Source organism: Balaenoptera ricei, chromosome 4 (genome assembly GCF_028023285.1).
Source record: "Balaenoptera ricei isolate mBalRic1 chromosome 4, mBalRic1.hap2, whole genome shotgun sequence".
Classification (NCBI taxonomy): domain Eukaryota; kingdom Metazoa; phylum Chordata; class Mammalia; order Artiodactyla; family Balaenopteridae; genus Balaenoptera; species Balaenoptera ricei.
In genome coordinates, this window is record NC_082642.1 from 106225357 (window position 1) to 106248664 (window position 23308).

The 23308-nt window shown below is 37.6% G+C and overlaps 2 protein-coding genes across 2 annotated transcripts in view; one reads left to right on the forward strand and one right to left on the reverse strand.

Annotated features, from left to right (window-relative positions):
* MYH15 (myosin heavy chain 15) overlaps positions 1-2104 on the forward strand; it is a 189304-nt gene extending 187200 nt beyond the window's left edge. Inside the window, 2 exon segments of the mRNA XM_059919993.1 lie at positions 394-528; positions 1998-2104. Of these exon segments, the coding sequence (XP_059775976.1) occupies positions 394-528; positions 1998-2104 (242 nt within the window).
* A 3263-nt stretch (positions 2105-5367) lies between these two features.
* Positions 5368-22232, reverse strand: HHLA2 (HHLA2 member of B7 family). The gene is given in 8 exon segments (XM_059922183.1): positions 5368-5415; positions 6199-6257; positions 8618-8738; positions 8741-8766; positions 11355-11672; positions 18979-19245; positions 20250-20600; positions 22169-22232. Coding segments are annotated over 8 exon segments (1254 nt in total).
* Between the last annotated feature and the right edge of the window lie 1076 nt (positions 22233-23308).

The window sequence follows — 23308 nt, forward strand, 5'->3', positions numbered from 1 at the left end:
AATACTGCTATGTCTAATAATTACCCGTTGACCCTTATAATTGTAAAGACAAGCTCCCTCTACCCAGAATAGGATGTTAAACTGATTACAAAACAAATAACTGTGGTTAATCTATCACATACCAAATCTGTGAAAGCTGGACTACATCCAGTTGGTGGAAAGTGCTGACCATGTTCTAAATGTCCAGGGAACAACAGTTATAAGATGGATCTGGTGCCTGCTAGGACTCTGAATCCATATATATCATACCAAAATATGATATTCCATTCAATACTCAGAAGTCTAGATTCCTTTCACACATTTTTCAACTTTCTAATGTCAGAGCAGAACAAAAATATGACCAGTAGGCTCAGGGAGTCCTTTTTTTTTTTCATTTTTTATTTTTACAGGAAGCAGAAACTAGTCAATACCTTTCCAAGTACAAGAAGCAGCAACATGAGTTGAATGAAGCTAAGGAAAGGGCGGAGATAGCCGAATCTCAAGTTAATAAGCTCAAGATTAAAGCAAAAGAGTTTGGGGAAAAGATACGTCAGCTATTGAGCTCTGCTCTAACTTTTAAAGTACTTGTGTTTCAGGTTCATGTCATCACATGGAAATTTCTTGTTTCTCTCTTTAAAGGCTTTTAAAAAACTACATCAAAAAACAGGTTCTGACAAAATCTTCCTATATTTATTAACTCTACTTGTCCAGGTAGTATGAAGTGCTAAGGATTTGAGTGGGATGCACATTGTATTTACGCTTCTCGAATGCTTAATTCTAGGTTAATGTGCAGGCTCCGAGCTCCAGGGCCTAGATTCATGTGGGTAGAACTGTCAGAAGTCCAGGGAGCAAAGATGATTAAAGAAGCACAGATGGATCTGCTTGAAATTCTAAGTGAACTCCTTCTATTGTGGGCAAGTATGTGACTTTGTATCATATTGACATGGAGACCCCAGGCAGACACGTTTAAAATTGAGGCCATGAATGAGAACAAATGCAAGAGTCCTGCTTTTTAGCTATCTTCCCTAAAACAGAGAAAGGGACTGTCTACATCTCTGGTCCCCCAAACTTTAGTTCTGATCCAACAGTAGGGGCCAGTGCCCTAATAATTTTCCTGGTAAAGTGATAGAGTGACAGAGAGCACTAAACTGTAGGCTTGGCAGGGTCATTGTCTTAGTCTGTTCAGGCTGCCATAACAGAATACCAGAGACTGAATGGCTTACAAACTACAAACATTTCTCACAGTTCTGGAGGCTGGGAAGTCCAAGGTCATGGTGCTGGCAGATTTGGTATCTGGTGAGGGCCACTTCCTTGTAGACGGCCCTCTTCCCACTGTAACCTCCCATGGTAGAAAGAGAAGGAAGAAGCTCTCTGGGGTCTTTTTTTGCATAAGGGCATTAATCCCAGTCACGAGGACTCAACCCTCATGACCTAATCACTTCCCAAAGGCCCCATCTCCTACTACCATCACCATGGGGGTTAGGATTTCAACCTATGAATTTTGTGGGCGGGGACACAAACTTCATACTGTGGCAGTTAGGGTAGCCTCAGCTTCCTCATTGAGATTGTTCCCAGAAACACAGTTTTAAAGTGCGATCTGGCTTTAGGAGGAGAGAATTAGAGGAGGTTGGATACCTCCACAGAATGCCTACAGAGCACTTAGCACAGGCACCGTCATTTCAGTTTTAAAAACATGGTACATGCTTGGTCTTTCTTATTTATTATAAATGAATTACTAATAACCCTGCAAGATAAGCAGATAGGGCAGCCAATAATAAATACTACCTTATGGGAGGGCGAAGGATCTTTTTTGAAGAAGAGACTAAAAGTTGTTTATATTGAATATATTTGGATCCAGATATGAGAAATATGAGACGTTTGCAGACTCCAGAAATTTCTTATTGATGAGCAAATAGTTGTCTCAGGGATAAGGCCTATATGGAGAGGTCCAGGCCAGGTTTGAACTCTGGCCTCAGTTTGAGAAGTGTTATGGCCTCAGATTGGGGTCTTCTGTGCAGAAGCTGCCCAGCAACCCCATGTAATGGATTTGTTTAGGGAAATACTTCACACGTGCGGCAATTGCACTCAGCTGCAGGAGGTCGAAGGGCCTCGGAAACAGATGTAATGCATTCGACTTTGTCACGATTATTTCCAACAAAGAATAAAATGAGTGAAGCAGAAATTGCTTCTGAGAGGCCAGAGATGAATAGGAAAATCGTCCTTGGAAGTGCAATGACTAACTAACTGTTTTCCATTCACAGGAGGAGAGCCTGAAATTCCTTCAACTGTCATAAACCAAAGGAAAACGTTTTCTGATAGAACTGTGCATCAGGTCTGTGGAGCAAATTGGTGATGTGGCTAGTCTCTCCCTCATGGGGTCTTCTATAGAGGGCGCTGCCTTCACTGGCAATGCAAGGCGAGCAGAAAATTGAGTGACCGAGCACACCCTTGCGGTGAATTACCGGTGTCTGCTTTCTGTCATGCAGATAATTGCCTCAATTCCCTGCCTCCTTTTGAAGCTAATGAAGAGTTGGCTAAGCCCTGCTTACGTCTGGAAATCACTGGGTTTCGTTCTTGGTATGCGTTGCACTAACGAAAGTCACAGGAATCTCACAGAACACACTGATATTCTGTTTTTCAGGTTCATGAAGAATGACCAGTCCTTGTTTATAAAGGACAGAGGCTGGAGAAGAAGTACAAGGAGGTACTGTTTTATGGCCAGAAACTTAAGTTGCATTTGAAACATACACTTAATTTTTTTACTGAAGTATAGTTGATTTACAATGTTATATTAGTTTCAGGTGTACAACATAGTGATTCGACATTTGATTCATTTAAAGTTATTATAAAATGTTGGTTATATTCCTTGTGCTGTACATTGCATCCTTGTGTCTCACTTATTTTATACCTAGTAGTTTGTACCTCTTAATTCCCTTCCCCTTCCTCTACTCCTCCCACTGCTGGTGACCACTAGTTTGTTCTCTGTATCTATAAGTCTCTGTTTTGATATATCCACTCATTTGTGAAACAGACATTTTAAAAAACATGTTTATGCTGTGTCAAAAGTAGTTTAAACAAGATGATCAGAAAATGAAATAATAAAAGGGAATATTGTTGCTTCCAAGTGTAGTGGGGATTTTTTCGATCCTCAGAGGCAAGTAAACATTTCACATGAAAGATTAAATAGATGCAAGAATCTTTTAAATTCTGATGTTAAAAAAATACTTTGTCCATATTGCTTCTTAATGAGTAATATTCACAGAAGACATGAGCTATGTTATGGTCCACGGGGACTAGGGCCTATTGGTGAGCGGTTATTACTGAAGTTAGTGAACTCTGCTGGCCTTCTTTCTACATCCGTGAGTCTATATTTTTAGCCACTAATGGTGGGAGACAACAGGCTTTTCTTAGCATTCTATAGTGATTTACATATAGTCATAGTTAGGCATTTTGCACTCATAGGTAAAACCCTCCTGCTGGACAACCATGTAGGCTACACACTTGTGCAATACCGAAGCAACACCCCACACAAGATGTTCAGATCAGTGATAGCTGGTATGCTGTCTTTGTATTGTACCAATTTGGCTAAGCTGGAGGTACATTTCCTGTGTGGTTCTGGATTAAAGTTGGTCACAAGAGAAATACGCACCAGATTTGAGAGGAAGAAGTGAAGGAACAGCTGGGTTCTTTCTATGCTCATAAGGGCAATGTATAGCCCCAGGCACACTGGTGATAGCTGGCAAATATTACTCCAGGCTGAAAAGGTGAGCTAGCTGGGATGGGCCACAGCTCCGTGGACCCGCAGCTCTCTGAGCTCCTGTCAGAATCCTCGCCCGGCAGGTGTGCAGCTCCATGGCAATGGGCGCCAGCTTATCTTACAGGTCACTCACAGTGTTGACTTTGGAGGCCCTGAGAGACCGCATGGGGTCCAGTTTGTTCTTATAATTTCCAGTCCATCCTCAGTCCGTGTCCAGCCGTCCTTCCTGACCGCTGGCACAACTGACCGGCAGCGACCTCAGGCCCAGCACCAGATGCAGAGGCGACAGCCTGGTACAGACTTCTTCACCAGTGCCCACAGTTGTATAATGATGTTGAATCTCTATAATAAATCCTTATTCTGTCGTTCTCAGCAGTCTGCCTCTCTGATCCAACCTGCTTCACACAGGTGGCTCTAAGATTAATTCAGGGACTCAGCGGCGTTGAAGGACACAGAATCTTTCTTGTCCGCCGTCCTCAATGTGTCGGCTTTGGTCTTGAAATTTATCACCCTCATCACCGTAAGTAGACTAGAGCAATTCTGAGCACTTTCTCCTCACCAAGTGTCTTACGTCCTTTTCTAAAGTTTTTCTTTAAGCGTCCTTAATACTTTACCGTTTGTGATGAACACTGGTCACAACATTATAGCAAATACCTGAAGTCAACAGAACTATGTGCAAACTAGGAGATTGTGAAAGAAGTCCAGCTGATAAAGAAAATTGGACCAGGTATTATTAATACACAATTGAGGATTGGTTTTCTCCTGTAAACTATATGGTTAAAAACTTGACTAAGTTAACAAAAGTCCTGGTTAGGCTTTCTTTCTTATATATTGATGATGATAAAATTGAGAACAGATCATCCAGTCAGCTGAATTATCCATTCCCTCCTTGCATAAAAATTTATATGAAAATCTAAATTTATTAGAAATCTGATTAACAATATGACAACTGAGCCAAAAGAGTAAATCAAATTATCTTCATAACTAGGGTCACTCAGCTATGCAAACCCTGGTGTTGAAAGGTACAACCCAACCCCAGAGATGTCAATTCTTGAGTTGATAGGGCCCTTTGCACCCTGGGTAGTCTTAGAGATACTGACATTCTTACTCTTTGGGGTCCCTAAGACTCATCATACTAAATCTAGTTGATTAAACTGATATTAACCATTCATACAAAACTGGAATACAATACTTTAGCAAATCCACTGCCTTGTTTTCTAGGCTCTGGTTTTTCACCTTTTCACTAAAGTGACTTCTGCTTCTACCACTCACCTATCATTAGTTAATCAGATTTTGAATCATCTCTTAGTGGTTCATTTCTTCTGAGTTCTTGGCGGAAACCTCACTGTAGCCTCCTGGGCTGATTGCAGAAGGAATGTAAATGAATGAGATAGATAGTTCTTTTCCAAGCTGAACTGGAACCCTTGGTATCCAGGCATTTATAATCTTGATGCATATAGGGGGTCAATGAATGATTCTTAGGTCGTGAGAAAGAATGTAATTATTCTCTTTCCAGTATCACAAGTCTTTGCAATGGTAGAATTGTCAGGTCATGACAAGCCATTGCTGGAAGCGCAGTGAAGAAAGGGAAGATGAGACCACTGGATATTAAGCATGTTTGTGCTGTGTTGTCAACTCTTGTCTTCACTTCCTTTAATGAATGAATATTCTGAAAGAGCCTAGAACCAAGAAAAATGGACTCAAAATCACTGTTGTTCATGTCAGAATAACCATTTTTATCTTAAGTATTTAATGCCGGTAGCGTTTTGTTTTGTTTTTTTGGGAGGAGGGAGCTTTAAGCTACTGTTTGCATCTGTAATCAGAGATCCATGAGACAGTTATAAAATAAGTAGTTATGAAGTCTGGGTCTTATCAGTCAATTTTAATTTTCCTGCTAGATGTTCCTGAGATTTTAACAAGTAGAAAAACAAGTTTACCCCACTCTTTACTGTTATTTATTCTGATTAATGGAACTCATAAATAATAAAAGGTGTGCAGCAAAAAGGAAGTATGCAATCAAGCTATAATTCGTAAGTGAATTATAAGTTCTGAAGGAACCTAGAAGTGGCTGGAAAAGTGTAGAAGGTCAGCAGTCTGAGTCCGGGCAGAAATTATAGTCTGCTTTTCTCTTCTTTATCTGTATTGCCTTCCACTCCTATGCAATCCCATGTTTCCATCAGAATAATAAGTATATTGGTGCATAGTGCCATTTGAAATCATCTTTACAAATAACAGTTGGAGATGATAAGAGCAAGCACTTATTTAAGCAAGCAGAGCATGTTTAATTACAGTGGGAAAAGCCTAAGTGTATTTTTTTTCCCATTCTATTATCCTGCAATCCCTCCTGCCTTTTTTTCTGTGTAAAAGTCCTGCATGATGATGTGTGAATCAGTCAAAACTTCAATTACCTTTTAGAGTAGCATCCTTATACTATAAATAGTTTGATAAAGGAAATGCCTTACCATGTTTTCTTCTGCAGTACCGGCATGGCTAGATTTCTGATCAGTAGATGGTTGCCCTTCTACAAGAAAAAACAGAACTTAGAAAAACATGTCTCCGCAAACACCCAAATTCTCCCTTATTCCCTCCTCAGTATAATTATTAGAAGCACGTTAGTTACTCCCCTCTTCAAATCGTTTTTCCAACAAACAAACAGCATTAAAAATGCATTTAATGTACAAATACCTCATCAGAAACAGACAGCAGTAAATTCTTATGGCTGATTCAAGTCCTCCAAAGCAGGGATAAAGGCAATTCAACCAGGCCAGCAATTCCTGGCTCTTTAAGATTGTTGGCCTGATTCCTACCAAATATAAACAATGGAAAATAGCCAAGGTGGTGATGGATAGGAAAAAGAAACATAATGTCATTTCTCAAGGAAGGCCTTCCTTCTGGGTCTTGCTAAAATCTAGGATCATTTATACTAAGGGCATTTTAAAACAGAGTGATAGAAAAGGGACTTTAAAAAGAAAACATACAAGCCATAGTCATATGAAACAACAACCTGGGAACTGGAGGTGTTGTGACTTTTAGTTTAACAGCATGAAATATATTTTCAGCCCACCTAACTACAGAACTGTGGAACTTCTTTTTATTTTAAGTGGTCAATACCCTAACATGGTTTTTGCTGGTATCTCCTGACTGCTCCTCCAGAATCAGAATCCATCCTGCTCTCTGCTACGGGAAGCTGACCTGGATGGGTTCTACCTGCAGGGCTTCTCTTCCCTCTGGTTTCCAGTTGGGGTGGAGATCAAAGGGAGGGAAGGGCAAAATCAGGTACTTATTCTAGCTCCTTCCCTATAGTCTAGCTGTGTCCTCTGAGTGAAGGTCACCCTCCTTACAACACAGCTTGTTCCATGACTCTCCTTGCAGGTTTTGGGCACCGCTCTTTCTCCTTGTCCCTTCAAGTTCAGGTTTTCTAGCAAAGTTCTGGGGGAATGCACTGTCTTCTGTGCTCCCCTTTGTCCAGTTTTGAGTGTGCCAGGTACTTTGTGTTGGAACTTCACTTGTGCACACTTCCAATATAGAAACTAAACCATCATTCTTGAGCAGTATGTAGTGCCCCCTCTCCTATAATTTGAACCTAATCTAATCACAAGTATCATTATATTAGGGTTTGCATGTGGGGGACAAACTAGACTACCTGCAACCTCCCATCTTTTTCTACTTCTGGCAGCTAAGAGACAGGAGCAACAAGTAAGGGGACTGACCTATTAGTATAAACAATCACAGGGCTACAACTCGTGAAATCCTCACTCACTATCACCCTTAAAATCCTACCTTCAATAATGGTGTCTGCTATATCAAATAACCCTAACTTCAGCAGGGACAATAGGCAAATATCAATCAAAAGAAGGGACATGCGATCTATTTCAACCTCCCAGGACACTCAGAGCTTTCTCGGAGAGATTATGAAAGAAGGGAGAGCTTCTTGGGGCCTAGATCTACCTCTGCCACTGGTTAGCTGGGTCATCTTAGGTGGTGCATATAAGAGTCTGTTTCACATACCTACTTAGCATTTGTGTTAACTTTCTGGATTCTAGTTTTCTGATCTGTAAAATGTGGAAATAAGTAAATCCAAGCTTTTCATAGATCTAATTCTGTTGATAAAAGCAAAGTCTTTTAAGAAGTCCTGTGACCATGGAATCTTAATGTATCATGTTAAATTACTACAAGTAATTAAATTGCTGTAAGTAACACAGATTTCTAGCAGAAAATTTAGAAAAAGTTTTTTTTAAAACTAAACAGGGATTAAAATAAAATAGCCCATCAAAGACAATGCTGTTTTGAGCAGTAGCAACTATAGGGGAAGCTCAAAGAAAGAGAAAACAGAGCCCAGGGACTTAAGGAAGTCCAGACATAATAGAAGTACCTGGGCAGATGTGTGGTGGAGAGATGTGTAGTACCTCTCTACAAAGGCAAAGAACGTTTTGGCTTCTTTCCAGCTATTTTTCAATGCAAGATAATTCAGATCATTCTGTGTATTATTTTACTGCCAGATCTAAATTTTCTCTCTTTAGTAGAAAAAAGACAAATAAAACAACTTAAATAACACGTGACTTTCAATTCACTTAATCAATTTCCTGTTATTTATTAAAATATTCAATGAAAAACTGGCAGTGTGATTCAATGGATGTGCTTGTATATAGCTTGCTGTGTCTCTGACCATTTAACTCAGGATAATTTCCTAGAAGTAAATAGTTAGGTGGAAATGTGGGCATCTTTTAAAGAATTTTTGAAAAAGTTTAAAAACAACTCTGCAGAAAATTCAGATCTATTTACATGCCTAGCAGCAGTGTAGGTGTGCAGCTGCAGGTGTATCTTTGATAAACCTCTACCTGAACACCCAGGCACAAGACCAAATCCTCCAAGAGATATTACCTGTGCGGAAACAGATGCATCTTCTTGATTTAACAGCTAGAGTTACCCCTGAAAGCAACAAAACTGCGACTACCACCAATGTTGAAACAATTATTCCGACAACTGTTCCTTGACTTGCTTCTAAATAAAACAAACAAAAAGTCTATAAGCTGGAAGAAAAGTTACCAGAAAATAAAAGAAAATGTATAGATGGGTGAGTAGAGTATCTTTACTAATTTTATAACTAGCTATTTCTGCATTCTGGATGGGAGACAGATTTCATATTAGTGAAAAGACTCTTCCTAGTGAAAAGACCCGTTAAAGATATGAACAACAGCCCTGTCTGGACCAGAGTTTTTCATGAGCATAAATAATACCTCCCAACCTCAATGTGTCTATTGTGGGAAACCTGCCAAAGCTGTGATATTAACCAATTTAGGGCCTAGTGGGGATGAGAGTCAGGAGAGAAAAAGTCTGAAAACTTGAGAGACAATGAGTCTTCTATGTATTTTAAGTCTTTATTGTTTTTTATTGTAATAAGATAATCAACACACTTTTACAAAGGAATAATTATGACTACAAACTAACCTTAGCCTAGCGTATTCCTAGGGGGATGAAGGGAGGTTGCAGTGTACCCTTGGCTTGGAGAAGTCAGGTTCCTAGAGGAATAGAGATGAGCAGTGCAGAGGGGATGAGAAGAGTTGAGTAGGAGCCATGATTTTGAGTAAAAGGTGACAGGTGACCACCAGGATAACCAATAGTGCTTGGAGCTCCTCAGGAATAACTGGAGGAGCCAGAACTCTTTTCAGCATCTTGGTTGGAACTAGCATTGTTATAATTAGTATTAAAGGAAGTGGGGAACTCAGAAGCCAGAAACTTGGAGACCTTGAGTAACCAAAGTCAGAACCAGCTAATCTTACAATCCATGTTCTACCAAAGAGTAAGGAGCAAGCATTAGAGAACAGAGGTCAAATTCGGGGGGGAAGATAATTATGGCTTTTCTTTAAAATGAACAGCTCTGTATAACGGATGTCAATTTTTATGAATATACTTTTACTTAATGTTTTACAACCAATAAAACAATCTCTCCACATAATTGTCATCCTGAAATTCTATACCCATGTAGAGAAGGAGTAATTAAGTAGAAATGTTGACTTCCTAAAGTGTTTTCATAGGCATATGTTTCCTCCTGAAGAAAATTCTGCAATGTATAGCTTCTTACTTTATCCATGACCCTCAGTTCCCCCATCTGTAAAGGGATTTGTCCAAGATCACATATTGATTCAGCAGCAAAATTTAGCAAGAATTATTTAATTTCATTCAATTCAGTGCAACCTTTCTAGAGAAGATCCAGACTCTAGGAATCATAAGCCCCACTATCTGGGCCTCCTTTTCAAATACTGCAGTATTTCCTGGGCAAGGCAGCAAGCAGAAAATTGCAATTCAGTACAGAACACCAAGTTTCCTTGAAAGAGTGTTTGTCCTGTTCCCTGCCCTGCTGGGGTAGTTCCTGCTATAGACCTCTTTCTGGGGGGAAGTACGAGCAAACCCTCTTGTAGTCTCAACTGACCAGTATTTTACTTCAGAATGAGAGGTTCTGAAAAGCTCTTCTTTGACAGAGATGGAATGGTCATGATGCTTCACTTCGTGTAAACTGAAAATTAGACCTCTAATTAGAAAGATGGGCCAGATGTGGTCTTCAGATTGTTTCTTCCTGATTATTTTTCTAAACTCCAAAATGAATCCAACATTTAAGAAAATAGAATTAAAGTTTAACTGTATTTTACATAAAAGTGACAATCCTATTTTGGGGAAAAATAGGAGCTTCATCTGCATCTCAGTTTTCAGTACCCTCAAAGTAGCAACTCTACAAAGGGTGTTATCACTCAGTGTCTTGAAGTTTCTATCTATTTGAAGTTGTCCTTGACCCAAGGACAACTCTGTACTCTTATCTCCAAAACGCCCTACATAGAATCTCCAAACCTTCAAATCTGTTATTTCTCCTAATTTTCATAACTAGAATGATAAAAATATTTCTAAAACATATGTTCCACTGACTCATATTTTAATAAAGAATAGAAAGAGAAGCACCATGGTCTCCCATGATGTCAAGTTGATCACTTAAGGGTAAGGGTGATCAGCCCACCTTGAAAGTCAACTTCATGAGTACACATTCCATGACTCTGATACTGGACTAGAAATATTTTAATTAATGAGTTTTACCAGTTAGCCACCAATAGAGGTAAAAAAAAAAAAAAAAAAAAAAAAAAGCCAAATCAGGCATACATGTAATGTTTCAAATGTCCTTTGATAACTGTTTTCACCAGATTCACAGACCATGCTTCCCCAGCATCCAGCAGAGTCCAAATTCTAACTTTCTCCTGTGCCTACACAGCCTCAACTCTCCAAACCCAGACCCTGAGGCACAGATGAGGCACAGTGGTAAGCAAGAACTGAAGATGCTCAGCCCACAGAGTAACAAAACATACAGGTTCCCTCTTCATTTCTGAAGCCCTGAAACCCTAAAAAGGAAATCTTCTGGGAGTAATTTCTTCTTCTTCTTTTTTTTTTTTTTATGCAAGACTTGCCTGTGGTTGAAGGAAGGAGATTGTCTTGACTGGAAGTATCCCTGTAGACAGTATTTTCAGAAATTCTATTCAAAGGTATTCTTGAAATGGCAACCTAATTTTCCTGTTTGATGTTCACAATCTCTAATGCTGTACCCGAAAACCATTATCCAACCCTACTTGTAACTTACCTACATGCAGTGTTTGGATGGTGAGTAAAGTATACTTGCTTGAAGAAATATTGCACAAGTATTCCCCACTGTCTGAAAGACGAAGATCCTTCAGAGTCAGAGAGAAGTCATGCAGGTTTATCGGCTCTTTGTTCCGTGAAAGTAGGGGTTCATTGATAATTGTTTCTTGTGAGGAGTTCAGAAAGGAAGCCAGGACCAAAGAATTCCCACTGTCCACTCTGGACCAAATGACTATGAAATCTTGATTTGGTAGGAAAAAACTGTTTTCAGGTTTACATGAGAGTGAAACGTTTTCACTTTGCATTTTATGAAGGCCATCTAACAACAGAATAGAAAAGTAAAGATTAATGAAAACAAAATTTTCAAATGAATTTTCTAAGTTATACTTAGAAATATCTTTGAAAATACCTTTTGGAAAGCAATGAGATATTTGTGCTGTGGAGTTTATTAAAAGCTTTACTACCACTATTTCAAAGTCTCCCACCAAGGTTAAGCTTAGGCTTCAGGAGGCCTAAGCCTGGGCCAGCTAGGGAGGTGACACACCAGGTTTTTAACTCCTACAGCCTGACGGTGATCACTCAAGAATGTTGCTATGGTTATCAGCCTTTTAAACTCAGTGATCTTCTTCTGCTGACCTTGAGTGCTGGAGTTACGTCCTTGTCACTATCTACACCGTGGCAGTCTCTGCTACTTTCATGGCCTCAACCACTTCTTAATCTCTCTTTCAAGACAGAGTCTCTTTTCTTGCACATAAGAAGTGTATTTCTAACTGTGCAGGTAATTCCTCACTGGCCCGAACTCTTAGAACAGGGACTCTGCTGGGTATTCTTAGCTTGCCCCTCCAGAGCTAACTCCATCTTGTCCTTCCTATTCTCTGGTTCTGTCAGCTGACCTCTATGGACTACCATGAATTGTTCTCCCTGGTTCTAGACATACCTACTTTGCAGTCCACCTGCGAGAGAGTGATGCCAAAGCAAGCCATCTAAAATGCCACTTCCAGTCGCTCCGTTTCATATCCTTCTTTGGCTCCATACTACCTCCAGGGCTAGCTCAAGCTCTTTAGCAAGATGAAGGCATTTGATCTGGTTTTTGCCTTCTACTCTAGGCTTATCTTTTGATACTTCAGTTTAACCCTCAACCATTTATATTTCCACAAATTCAAGCAATATTTACTCCTCTGTGCTTTTGCATGTAGTATGTTTTTTGCCTGGAATGCCCATGTTCTCCTGGAATTTCCTACTGCTCTTTTAAAATTCTGCCCTTATGCAACTTCCTTAAGCATATATTCTGTAAAAACCTGATCCATACCCAACCACAGTGAACAGAATTACTCACTCTCTTTGTATGCTACGTTCCTGGTTTAGTTTTATTTTTACATGTTTGTACTAGATGCCATGGATCCAGAAGTAAGAGTCCACAGCATCTAGTACACATATGGTTCTTAAGTTCACAGTCTGAGAGTGACAAAGCTTGGCACATAATAGATCCTCAACAAGACAAAATAGCGTTGAGCCTACGGAACTGTTGGAACTCCAGGATACTCATTTCTGAATAAACATGAGAAATTATGATTTTCCATAGAAAATATTTGCAATTTAATATTTTCATCCCTTTCCCATGTTTCCATTGCTGCCTGGCTGATGAACAGAGAACAGTGGCTGCTCACACTATTGACATCATATAAAGGTAGTGAATAATTCATATTTTTAGTGTCTTCTTGGTGAATATTTTGAGAATTTGAAACTCAGGGATGGAGGCAGGACCAAGATGGCAGAGTAGGAGGACCCCAAGCTCACCTCCTCCCACAGACACACTAAAACTACAACTACATATAGAACAACTCTCTCTGAGAATGACCTGAAGACCAGCAGAATGGCCCATCTATCACTAAGGATATAAAGAAAAAAATACACCAAGGTGAATAGGAGGGGAAGAGAAGTGATCTAGTCAGGACCCACACCCATGAGGGAGACCCTGCACTGCTCCAGCCCAACCCCTGTCAAGGCAGTAGTCCTCACATGCCCCAGGAAAAGCCCTGGCCTGTGCCAGGCTCCAGCTCTAGCCCCCATGGCTCCAGCCTGCGCCTACCAAGGCTGCACCCCCAGCATGCCCCAGAAGAAACCCTGGCCTGTGATTGGTGCAGCTCTAGTCCCCACCCCTCATCAAGGCAGCAGCCCCCAACACACCTGAAGAGAAGCCCCAGTCCATACCAGGCTCCAACTCTAGCCCACCCCAACCCCCAGCTCCAGCCCGTGCCAGTAATAGCCCTGGTGTGCCCCAGAAAAAGCCCCTCTCCATGCTTGCTTCATATCCAGCTCTCCCACCAAAGCCACTGGGCACACAGAGACTGCATAGGGAGACTCTCACACAAGGACATACCTTCAAGACTGAGATAGGTAATTGTCTTGCCTAATTTTATAAACAAACAAAGAGTTGAACAAATTGAAAAGACAGAGAAATATGTTCCAAATGAAAGAACTACCCTAATGAAATGGAGAGAAGTAGTTTACCTGATAAAGAGTTCAAAGCAATGGTCATTAAAATGCTCACCAAACTCAATAAAAGAACAGAGGAACACAGAACTTCAACAAAGAATTAGAAAATATAAAAAAGAGCTGAAGAATATAATAACTGAAATGAAAATTAGAGGGAATCAAGAGCAGATTAGGTAATACAGAAGAATGTATAAGTGACCTGGAAGATAGAATAGTGGAAACCACCCAACCAGAACAACAAAAAAGAAAAAATACATTTTTAAAATGAGGATAGTTTAAGGGGACCTCTGGGACAACATCAAGCATACTAACATTCATATTATAGGTGCCCCAGAAGGAGAAGAGAGAGAGAAATGGGTAGAAAACATATTTGATGAAATAATGGCTAAAAATTTCCCTAATCTGAAGAAGGAAACAGATATTCAGGTCCAGGAACCTCAAAGAGTCCCAAACAAGATGAACCCAAAGAGATCCACAACAACATATCATAATCAAAATGGCAAAAGTTAAAGACAAAAAAATTTTCAAGGCAGCAAGAGAAAAACAAAGAGTCACATAAAAGGGAACCCTTATAAGACCATCAGCTAATGTTTCAGCAGAAACTTTGCAGGCTAGAAGGGAGTGGTGTGATATATTTAAAATGCTGAAAGGGGAAAAACCCTACAACCTAGGTTACTCTACCAAGGAAGGTTATCATTCAGAATTGAAGAAGAAATAGTTTCCCAGATAAGCAAATGATCTTAAATGGCACATTAGACTAAATGGACTTAATAGATAACTAGAAACCATTCCATACAAAAAAACATCAGAATATACATTCTTTTCAACTGCACATGGAACATTCTCCAGGATAGGTCACAATGCTAGGTTATAAAACAAGTCTCAATAAATTTAAGAAGACTGAAATCATATCAAACATCTTTTCTGACTACAATAGTATAAAGTTAGAAATCAATTTACAGGAAGAAAACTGGAAAGAGCACAAACGTGGAGACTAAACAATATGCTACTAAAAAACAAAGTGTCGATGAAGAAATCAAAGAGGAAATCAAAAAACACCTTGAGACAAATGAAAATAGAAACACAATGTTCCAAAATCTATGGGATGCATCACAAGCAATTCTAAGAGGGAAGTATATCACGATACCGGCCCACCTCAAGAAATAAGAAAAATCTCAAATAACATATCTTTTCTAAAGGATATAGAAAAAGAAGAATGAATAAAGACCAAAGCTAGTAGAGAAATGAAATACCAAAAGTCAGAGTGAAAATAAGTGAAGTAGAGACCAAAAAACAATAGAAAAGATCAATGAAACTAAGAGCTGTTTCTTTGAAAAGATAAACAAAATTGGAAAAACCTTTAGCCAGACTCATCAAGAAAAAGAGATGTGCTAAATAAATAAAATTAGAAAGAGGAGAAGTTACAACCAATATCACATAAATACAATCATAAGAGAATACTATGAACAGTTATACACCAACAAATAGGACAACCTGGAAGAAATGGATAAGCTCCTAGAAACTTATACTCTTCCAGGACTAATTCAGGAGGAAATAGAAAAGCTGAACAGACTGATTTCTAGTAATGAAACTGAATCAGTATTTTAAAAATTCCAACAAACAAAAGTCCAGGACAAGATAGCTTCACAGGAGAATTCTACCAAATATTTAAAGAAGAGTTAATACCTATTCTTCTCAAACTATTCCAAAAAATTGAGGAGGAGAGAACACTTCCAAACACATTCTACAATGCCACATTACCCTGATACCAAACCAATCAAAGACACTACAAGAAATGAAAATTACTGGCCAATATCCCCAAAGAACAGAGATTCAAAAATCCTCAACAAAATATTGTAAGCCAAATTAATTCAACAACACATTAAAAGGATCATATGTCATGATCAAGTATAATTTTTCCCAGGGATGCAAGGATGTTTTAATATCCATCAATCAATCAATCTGATATACCACATTAATAAAGCAAAGGATAAAAATCACATGATCATCTCAAAAGATGCAGAAAAAGCATTTGACAAAATTCAACAACCACTTGTGATAAAAACTCTCAACAAAGTTGGTTTGGAGAGAACATACATTCACATAAAAAGGCCATATATAACAAACCCACAGGTAACATCATACTCAAGGGTGAAAAGCTGAAAGCTTTTCCTCTAAGATCAGGAACAAGACAAGGATGCCACTCTTGCCACTTTTATTTAACATAGTATTGGAAATCCTAGCTACAGCAATCAGACAAGAAAAAAAAATAAAAGGCAACCCAAATTAGAAGAAAAGAATTAAAATTGTTGCTATTTGCAGATGACAGGATACCATACATAAAAAACCATAAAATCTCCACCAAAAAACTATTAGAATTAATAAACAAATTCAATAAATTTGCAGGATACAGAGTCAATGTACAAAAAATCAGTTGTGTTTCTGTACATTAATAAAAAAAAACTATCAGAAAGAGAAATTAAGAAAACAGTCTTATTTATAATTAAATAAAAAAGAATAAAATATGTAGGAATAAATCTAACCAAGGACATGAAAGACCTGTACTTTGAAAACTGTAAGACGCTGATGAAAGAAATTGAAAACAATACAAATAAATGGAAAGCTATTCTGTGTTCATGGATTGGAAAAAATTAACATTGTTAAAATGCCCATACTACCCAAAGCAATCGACAGATCCAATGCAACCTCTATCAAAATACCCATGGCATTTTTCACAGAACTAGAACAAATAATTCTAAAATTTGTGTGGAAACACAAAAGATGCCAAATAGCCAAAAAAATCTTGAGAAAGAACAAAGCTAGAGTTGTCATGCTCCCTGACTTCAAACTACACTACAAAGCTATAGTAATCAAAATAGTATGGTACTGGCACAAAGATCAGACACATAGATCACTGGAACCGAATAGAGCACCCAGAAATAAACCCATGCACTTATGGTCAATTAATCTACAACAAAGGAGGCAAAAATATACAGTGGAAAAAAGACAGTCTCTTTAATAAGTGGTGTTGTGAAAACTAGACAGCTACATGTAAAAGAATAAAACTAGAATATTTTCTCATACCATATACAAAAATAAACTCACAACAGATTAAAGACTTAAATGTAAGAACTGAAATCATAAAATTCCTGGAAGAAAATATAGATAGTGTGCTCTTTGATATAAGTCTTAACAATACTTTTTTGATCTGTCTCCTCAGGCAAGGGCAACAGAAGCAAAAATAAACAAATGAGACCTAATCAAATTTTAAAACTTTTACACAGGGAAGGAACCCATCAGTAAAACTGAAAGGTGACCTACTGAAAGGTAGAAGATATTTGCAAATGATATACCTGGTAAGGGTTTAATATCCAAAACATATAAAGAACTCATACAACTCAATATGAAACAAAAAAACGAAATGATCTGATTTTTAAAAATGGGCAGAGGCCTGAGTAGACATTTTCCCAAATAAGACATACAGATGACCAACAGGCACATGAAAAGATGTTCAACATCACTAATCATCAGGGAAATGCAAATCAATGCAACTGCAATGAGCTATCACCTCACACCTGTCAGAATCACTGTTATCAAAAAGACAACAAATAACAAGTGTCAGTGAGGATGTGGAGAAAAGGGAATCCTTGTGCACTGTTGGTGGGAATTTAAATTGGTGCAATCACTATGGAAAACATGATGGAGGTTCCTCAAAAATTAAATATAGAACTACCATATGATCCAGGAATTTGACTCCTGCGTATTTATCTGAAGAAAACAAACACACTAATTCAAAAAGATATGTGCACCCCAATGTTCATAGCTCATAGCACAATTATTTACAATAGCCAAGATATGTAGGCAACCAAGTGCCCATTGACAGCTGAATGGATAAAGAAGATTTGAGTTACACACACACACACAAAGTAGAATATTACTAAGCCATAAATAAAGAATAAAATCTTGCTATAGTGACAACATGGATGGACCTGGAGGGTATTATAATTAGTGAAATAAGTAGAGAAATAAAGACGAATGCTGTATGTTTTCACTTATATGTGGAATCTAAAAAACAAACAAACATAATAAAACAGAAACAGACTCACAGATACAGAGAACAAACTAGTGGTTACCAGAAGGGAGAGGGATGGGAAGAGAAGCGAAATAGTTAAATATGATTAAGAGATACAAATTTTCAGTTACAAAATAAATAAGTCACAGAGATGTAATGTCCAGCACAAGGAATATAGTCAATATTTTATAATAACTTTGTATGGTGTGTAATCTATAAAAATATCACTATGTTTTATACCCCAAACTAATATAATATTGTAAGTCAACTATACTTCAATAAATTTAAATATTAAAAAAAAGAAACTCAGGGGGAGAGAAGGCCAAAAAGGGAAGCTAACCTCCACTTTCCCCATATAATAGAGATTTACAGAAAAAATTTGCTTTGCTTCTAGTGAAGTATAAAACAGTATTGATAATTTTCCTCAGAGTTAGATAAATGGTGCCAAATTAATTTTTCTTCTCCTTAAACTCTTCTTAAACAGTAGCTTATAGAGACTGGTGAGAGTTTGGGTTTGTTCAAATAAATGAGAGGAAGGAGTAGAGGTGTTGATAAAGATTAATGGGCTAATACTACTTAAGAAGACTAAACATAAAGAGACTAAACAGAAGCAATACTAATTTCTGTTGGTTGAAAAACTGGCAAAAATTAGAGGTTGTGACCTGCTGGGAGACAAGCATCCTTTCCTTCTCTTCTGATCTTCTAAAGTGCAATGCAGGTAGAAAATTCTATGTAGAAGAACCATAGAGAAAAACAGTAATGTTCATGGAGGTATTTTCTGCTTTCCATTTCACAATTGTTTTCCTTCAACTCATAAACACCTTGCAAGGTAAGAATTGCTTCCATTTTACCAACGAGGAACCAGCGCTCAGAAGTAAAAATGATTGCTTGAGGTAATAGAGCCAGTAATATTAGATCTGGGACTCCAGTCCTGGTCTTCTAACTGCTGCAAATGCATTTCCTTCCTTTGTGTTCCTCTCTTAACCTGTAAATCAAACCCCATTCCCTCCCAATCTCTGACAGCACAGGTACACAGGTAAAGCCTTGTGGAGCCTACCTTTCATTGTCCATCGCCCTGTCCATGTTTGCTTCAGCAATGTGTTTTCAATAGCACATTGATAAGATGAATTTGATCCTGTAATATTTACTCTACTGTTAATATAAAAAGGACCCAAAGATCCGACTTCTTCCTTATTGTTTTCAGAGATAGGTGTATTTTCCACTTTCCATGTGATAATTGGATAAGGATAAACACTTAACACATTGCATATTAAGAAGCTGTTTGTGGCATTCTTTTCATACTTCATCACAGGTGTGACAAAAGCTATGTGGGAGAAAGAAGGGCACGTGAGGAACTGTCATTAGCTTCTTTTTAGCCCATCTGTGCAGAACACATTATTTTAATACCCATGAAATGAAAAGCTAAGCTTTGTGAGCAAAACTTGGCAGTTTCTGAAAGGAAAAACAGCAAAAACTCTGTAGAACCTTAAGCTATCATCTGGTGATCTACAAGGAAAAAAGATCATGTATGGATACATAGCAACTAGCAAGCTCAATTCTCTAGAAAGAATTCTAGAAAAAAAATCTAATGGCCTCACTGAGCAGTCAAAATGTGGGTGTCAAAGCTGATAAACTAGAGCTCACACAGCAGTTTGTACTCTTTAGGTACTGACTCAGAGCCTTTTTGATTCTTTGTTTACCCATAATTCTTAGATTTCTGAGTCAAGGTCTGAAGCAGATAAATAGAACAGAGGGAGAAAGAACAAGAGCTAGATAAAACAACCCATTAGAAAATGCCCCTCCCAATAAATAAATTATTAGATAAATAAAGTTAATACAAACAGGAGGAAAGCATATAGTATTACAATTAACTTCATTTAGAAAACAGAAAAATGTAATTTAAATCAATTCAATAATTTTAAGCTATCATATTGGCAGAATTTCTTAAGGTGGGTAATATTAGGTGTTGATAAGACTTAAGGGGAAAATGTATACTCTTATGCTGCTGGTATAAGTGCCATATTAAAATTTTACTTCTGATACTTTTGTTTCAGATCATTTCCCGGTATTAAATATAAGGATGTTCATCACAACATTTTTTTGTAACGTAAAACACTAGAAATACCTAAATACCTACTAATGGAGGAACAGGTGCATCAATTATAGCATGTCTAAACTATGAGACACTATGCATTAAAAATAATGAGGTAGTTTGTATGTATTATCTTGGAAGGAAGCCCATAGCACATTAAATTAAGAAGAAGGCAGTACAGAAAACATGGAATGGTATCATTGTCATGTTTTGTAAAATGTTATATGTACACTTACCTCCCACTTTTAGTACCACTTTGTTTATGATTTTTCCAGATGATGTCCCCACATAGCACATGTAAATTCCTTCATCCTGAAGCTTTAATCTTTTGAAAGATAGGGAGGCATTCCCATTGTGAATTTCACCATGGAAGAGGGATGTCCTATTTACATATCTGGGATCTTGCTTTTCCAACTGGTCACTGTCTTTGTAGTATGAGTAAATGTAGTGATCTTGGTTCTTCCAGTGAATTACAACATCGGGCCCACTCTCAAATGAGCAAGGGAGAATTACATCTTCATCAAGTCTTCCAATGACTGCTTGCTCCCTCATACTAACATGACTTAAGGAAGCTAAAAAGACCATATCTAAAAGCAAGAGCAGTTATGAAGAGAATTAGTGATGGGTGCTTATCAAGGGTTATATCAGGACTACCTAGAAGAACTATCCTAGTCAGCAGCCTGATCATTAACAGACCACATCATCTATCAAGAACACTTGCTAGTCTAATTACTAGAAACAAGCCATGAAGCTCTATGTTTGAGTGTCTGCAATTTCAATCGAGTATCTGTTGTAGTCAATGTAACCATGAGAATTGACAACAGCATAAAGCATAGAAACTTTGTTCCATGCTTGATCAATAGTCTCATCTCTCCTCTGATCCTGGCCTGCTACAGTTGCTGGAAATTATGTATATTATATAAATTAAAGATTCCTGTTGATTTTTATTCCCTGAACACATTCATTTTTAACACCTACTATAACAATAACAAATTAGTTTATCCAGCTAGCTGGAGCCAGCAGGCCCTAAAAGAATAGAATAAACTTAACTTGGTTGGGTTAGGAAATATTTGGAGCATGTAGAAGACAATGCTGCATTAAGGGGTCTGTTGGGAATATGTAGACATTAGTTTCAAGAAAGGGTGCACAAAAGAGGAGGAGTCCAAAAGGCGAAATGAAGTGATTCATTTATTTTGGCTTTAAGACAACTCTCAGGATATACTATGAGTCCATCAAAATATAGTTAAGGAATATTATTCTGAATATAAATGTAGAGGTCCAATCCTCCTAATATACATAAGTTTGTATATGTGAGTGTATATATCTAAATATATATATATATATTTATATATATTTTTTTACTGTCAACTTCAGAAGGTGATTTTAAAAAGCAAATGGACTCATCACAATCAGGTTTTTGCAAAGAAAATATACTTAACCATTTCATAATCACTGAAGGCAGTATCCAGATTTTTTAACCAATTCACAAAACATTTTAAGTAGATCATGTGCCCTATCTATGAATTCTGTGACATTTGCACTGGAAAGGACCTTATCTTACGGACAATGGACTAAACTCCTTTGACCTTGGTCAAAGCCACCCGAGATGGGATAATCGGGTGTTCGTATGGCCTTGTCACAAAGTCTTTTTCCTCTGCCCCCTCCTCTGAGGCTCTTTCCACTCTGCCATGTCCCACTTTGCCTTAGAGTGATTTAGTCTATCTCTGTACAAAGGGCTAGAGGAATGTGGCATCAAGCTGAGAAGAAAGACATGGAAAGGTGGGAAAGAAAAGGAGTGTTTTTGTCAACCTCCCTAACTGCTCTACTAAACAACTCTAATATTTCATTGGATAATTTAAAATGCCTGCCACAGGGCCTAGCAAAGCTGATAATGCCTTTTGTCAAGTGTCAAGTAAGTACCAAGCTTACACTTAAAAAAAAAAACAAATCAACCAATCAATCAAACTTGCCTTTCTAGTGATTTTATATTTGGTAGCAGATAACAGATTAGAAAGAACCTTAGAGTAGATAGAAGAAAAGTTAGAAAAGTTGACAAGCTATGGCTACAGAGGAAACAGCCCTCTTGCCTTGTGGCTCATGTTCCTACCTAATGATACAAACAACTGACACTTGGGTGTATTATAAAGGTGCTTACCTTGAGATCCACATAGAGATAGTATAAGAATGAAGAAGAAAGAAAGAGCTGCCTGTGCGTTCATGTGGAGGTCATGGAAGAGGGATGTCCTATTTACATATCTGGGATCTTGCTTTTCCAACTGGTCATTCTTCATGTGGAGGTCATATTAGTTATACTATCAAAGAGAAGCAAAATATACAAGTTACAGATTTTAAGCACAAACAGGAATTGGAAAAGAAAGAATTAAAGTGTCTGCCTATAGGAGATTCATTAAATTAACTATGGTACATTCACACAAATAATACTTCTGCAACCATTAAAGATAATACTGTAAAAGATGGTTCAATGGCATCGAAAAAAGCTCTTAATGTTACAGGAGAAAAACCAGATTACAGTGCAACTTTTAAGAAGCATAGTCCCTTTTTAAAAGCACACACATTTCTGCACATAGGAGGCTGACATGACATATCACTAAATTTACAGAAGGATGTTAACTCTGAAGAACAAGTTTCACATCTAAAGGAGTACCTGTTATATAATAGGTACTGAAAAATGGCTGTTAAATGAATAAAGATTTGGTATATATTAAATAGTGGTTCTCTGGAAAATAATTTTTGTCAGTTATTTTTAAAGCTTTCTACAGTGGACATGTATTGCTTTTATAGGAAGTATACTAAAAATAAATTCAATTAAATATTAAATGTCAATGGTGTTAACTATCGTGTTATTTATAATCACACATTAAAAAAACAGTAAAACGAAACCTGAAAACATATTCTTAAGTCCAATAATTGTGCAGATTATGAAGCAGCCATTAAAATCATGGTTTACAAACAGCACTTTGAAAACTAAAAAAAGTGAGAAAATATAGATGGCAAAATGCATACACACATGATATAAATTCAAGTAAGTAAATGGAACTGATTTTCTCTAGTGATGGGATTATAGATAATTTTTAAAACCTCTAAAAGAAAATTTTGAAGAAATCATTTGGGAGCTCTACTATTACAAAGTTGTACTCAATCTGTTGTATGATATGAGATGCAAGAATGATTAAAACTATTCTAAAAAGTAAAGTTAGATTCCTTCATAATATCCTATCAAAATGAAACCTGGTAAATTAATAATTTATAGTTTCATTTTTACATTTTAAATACT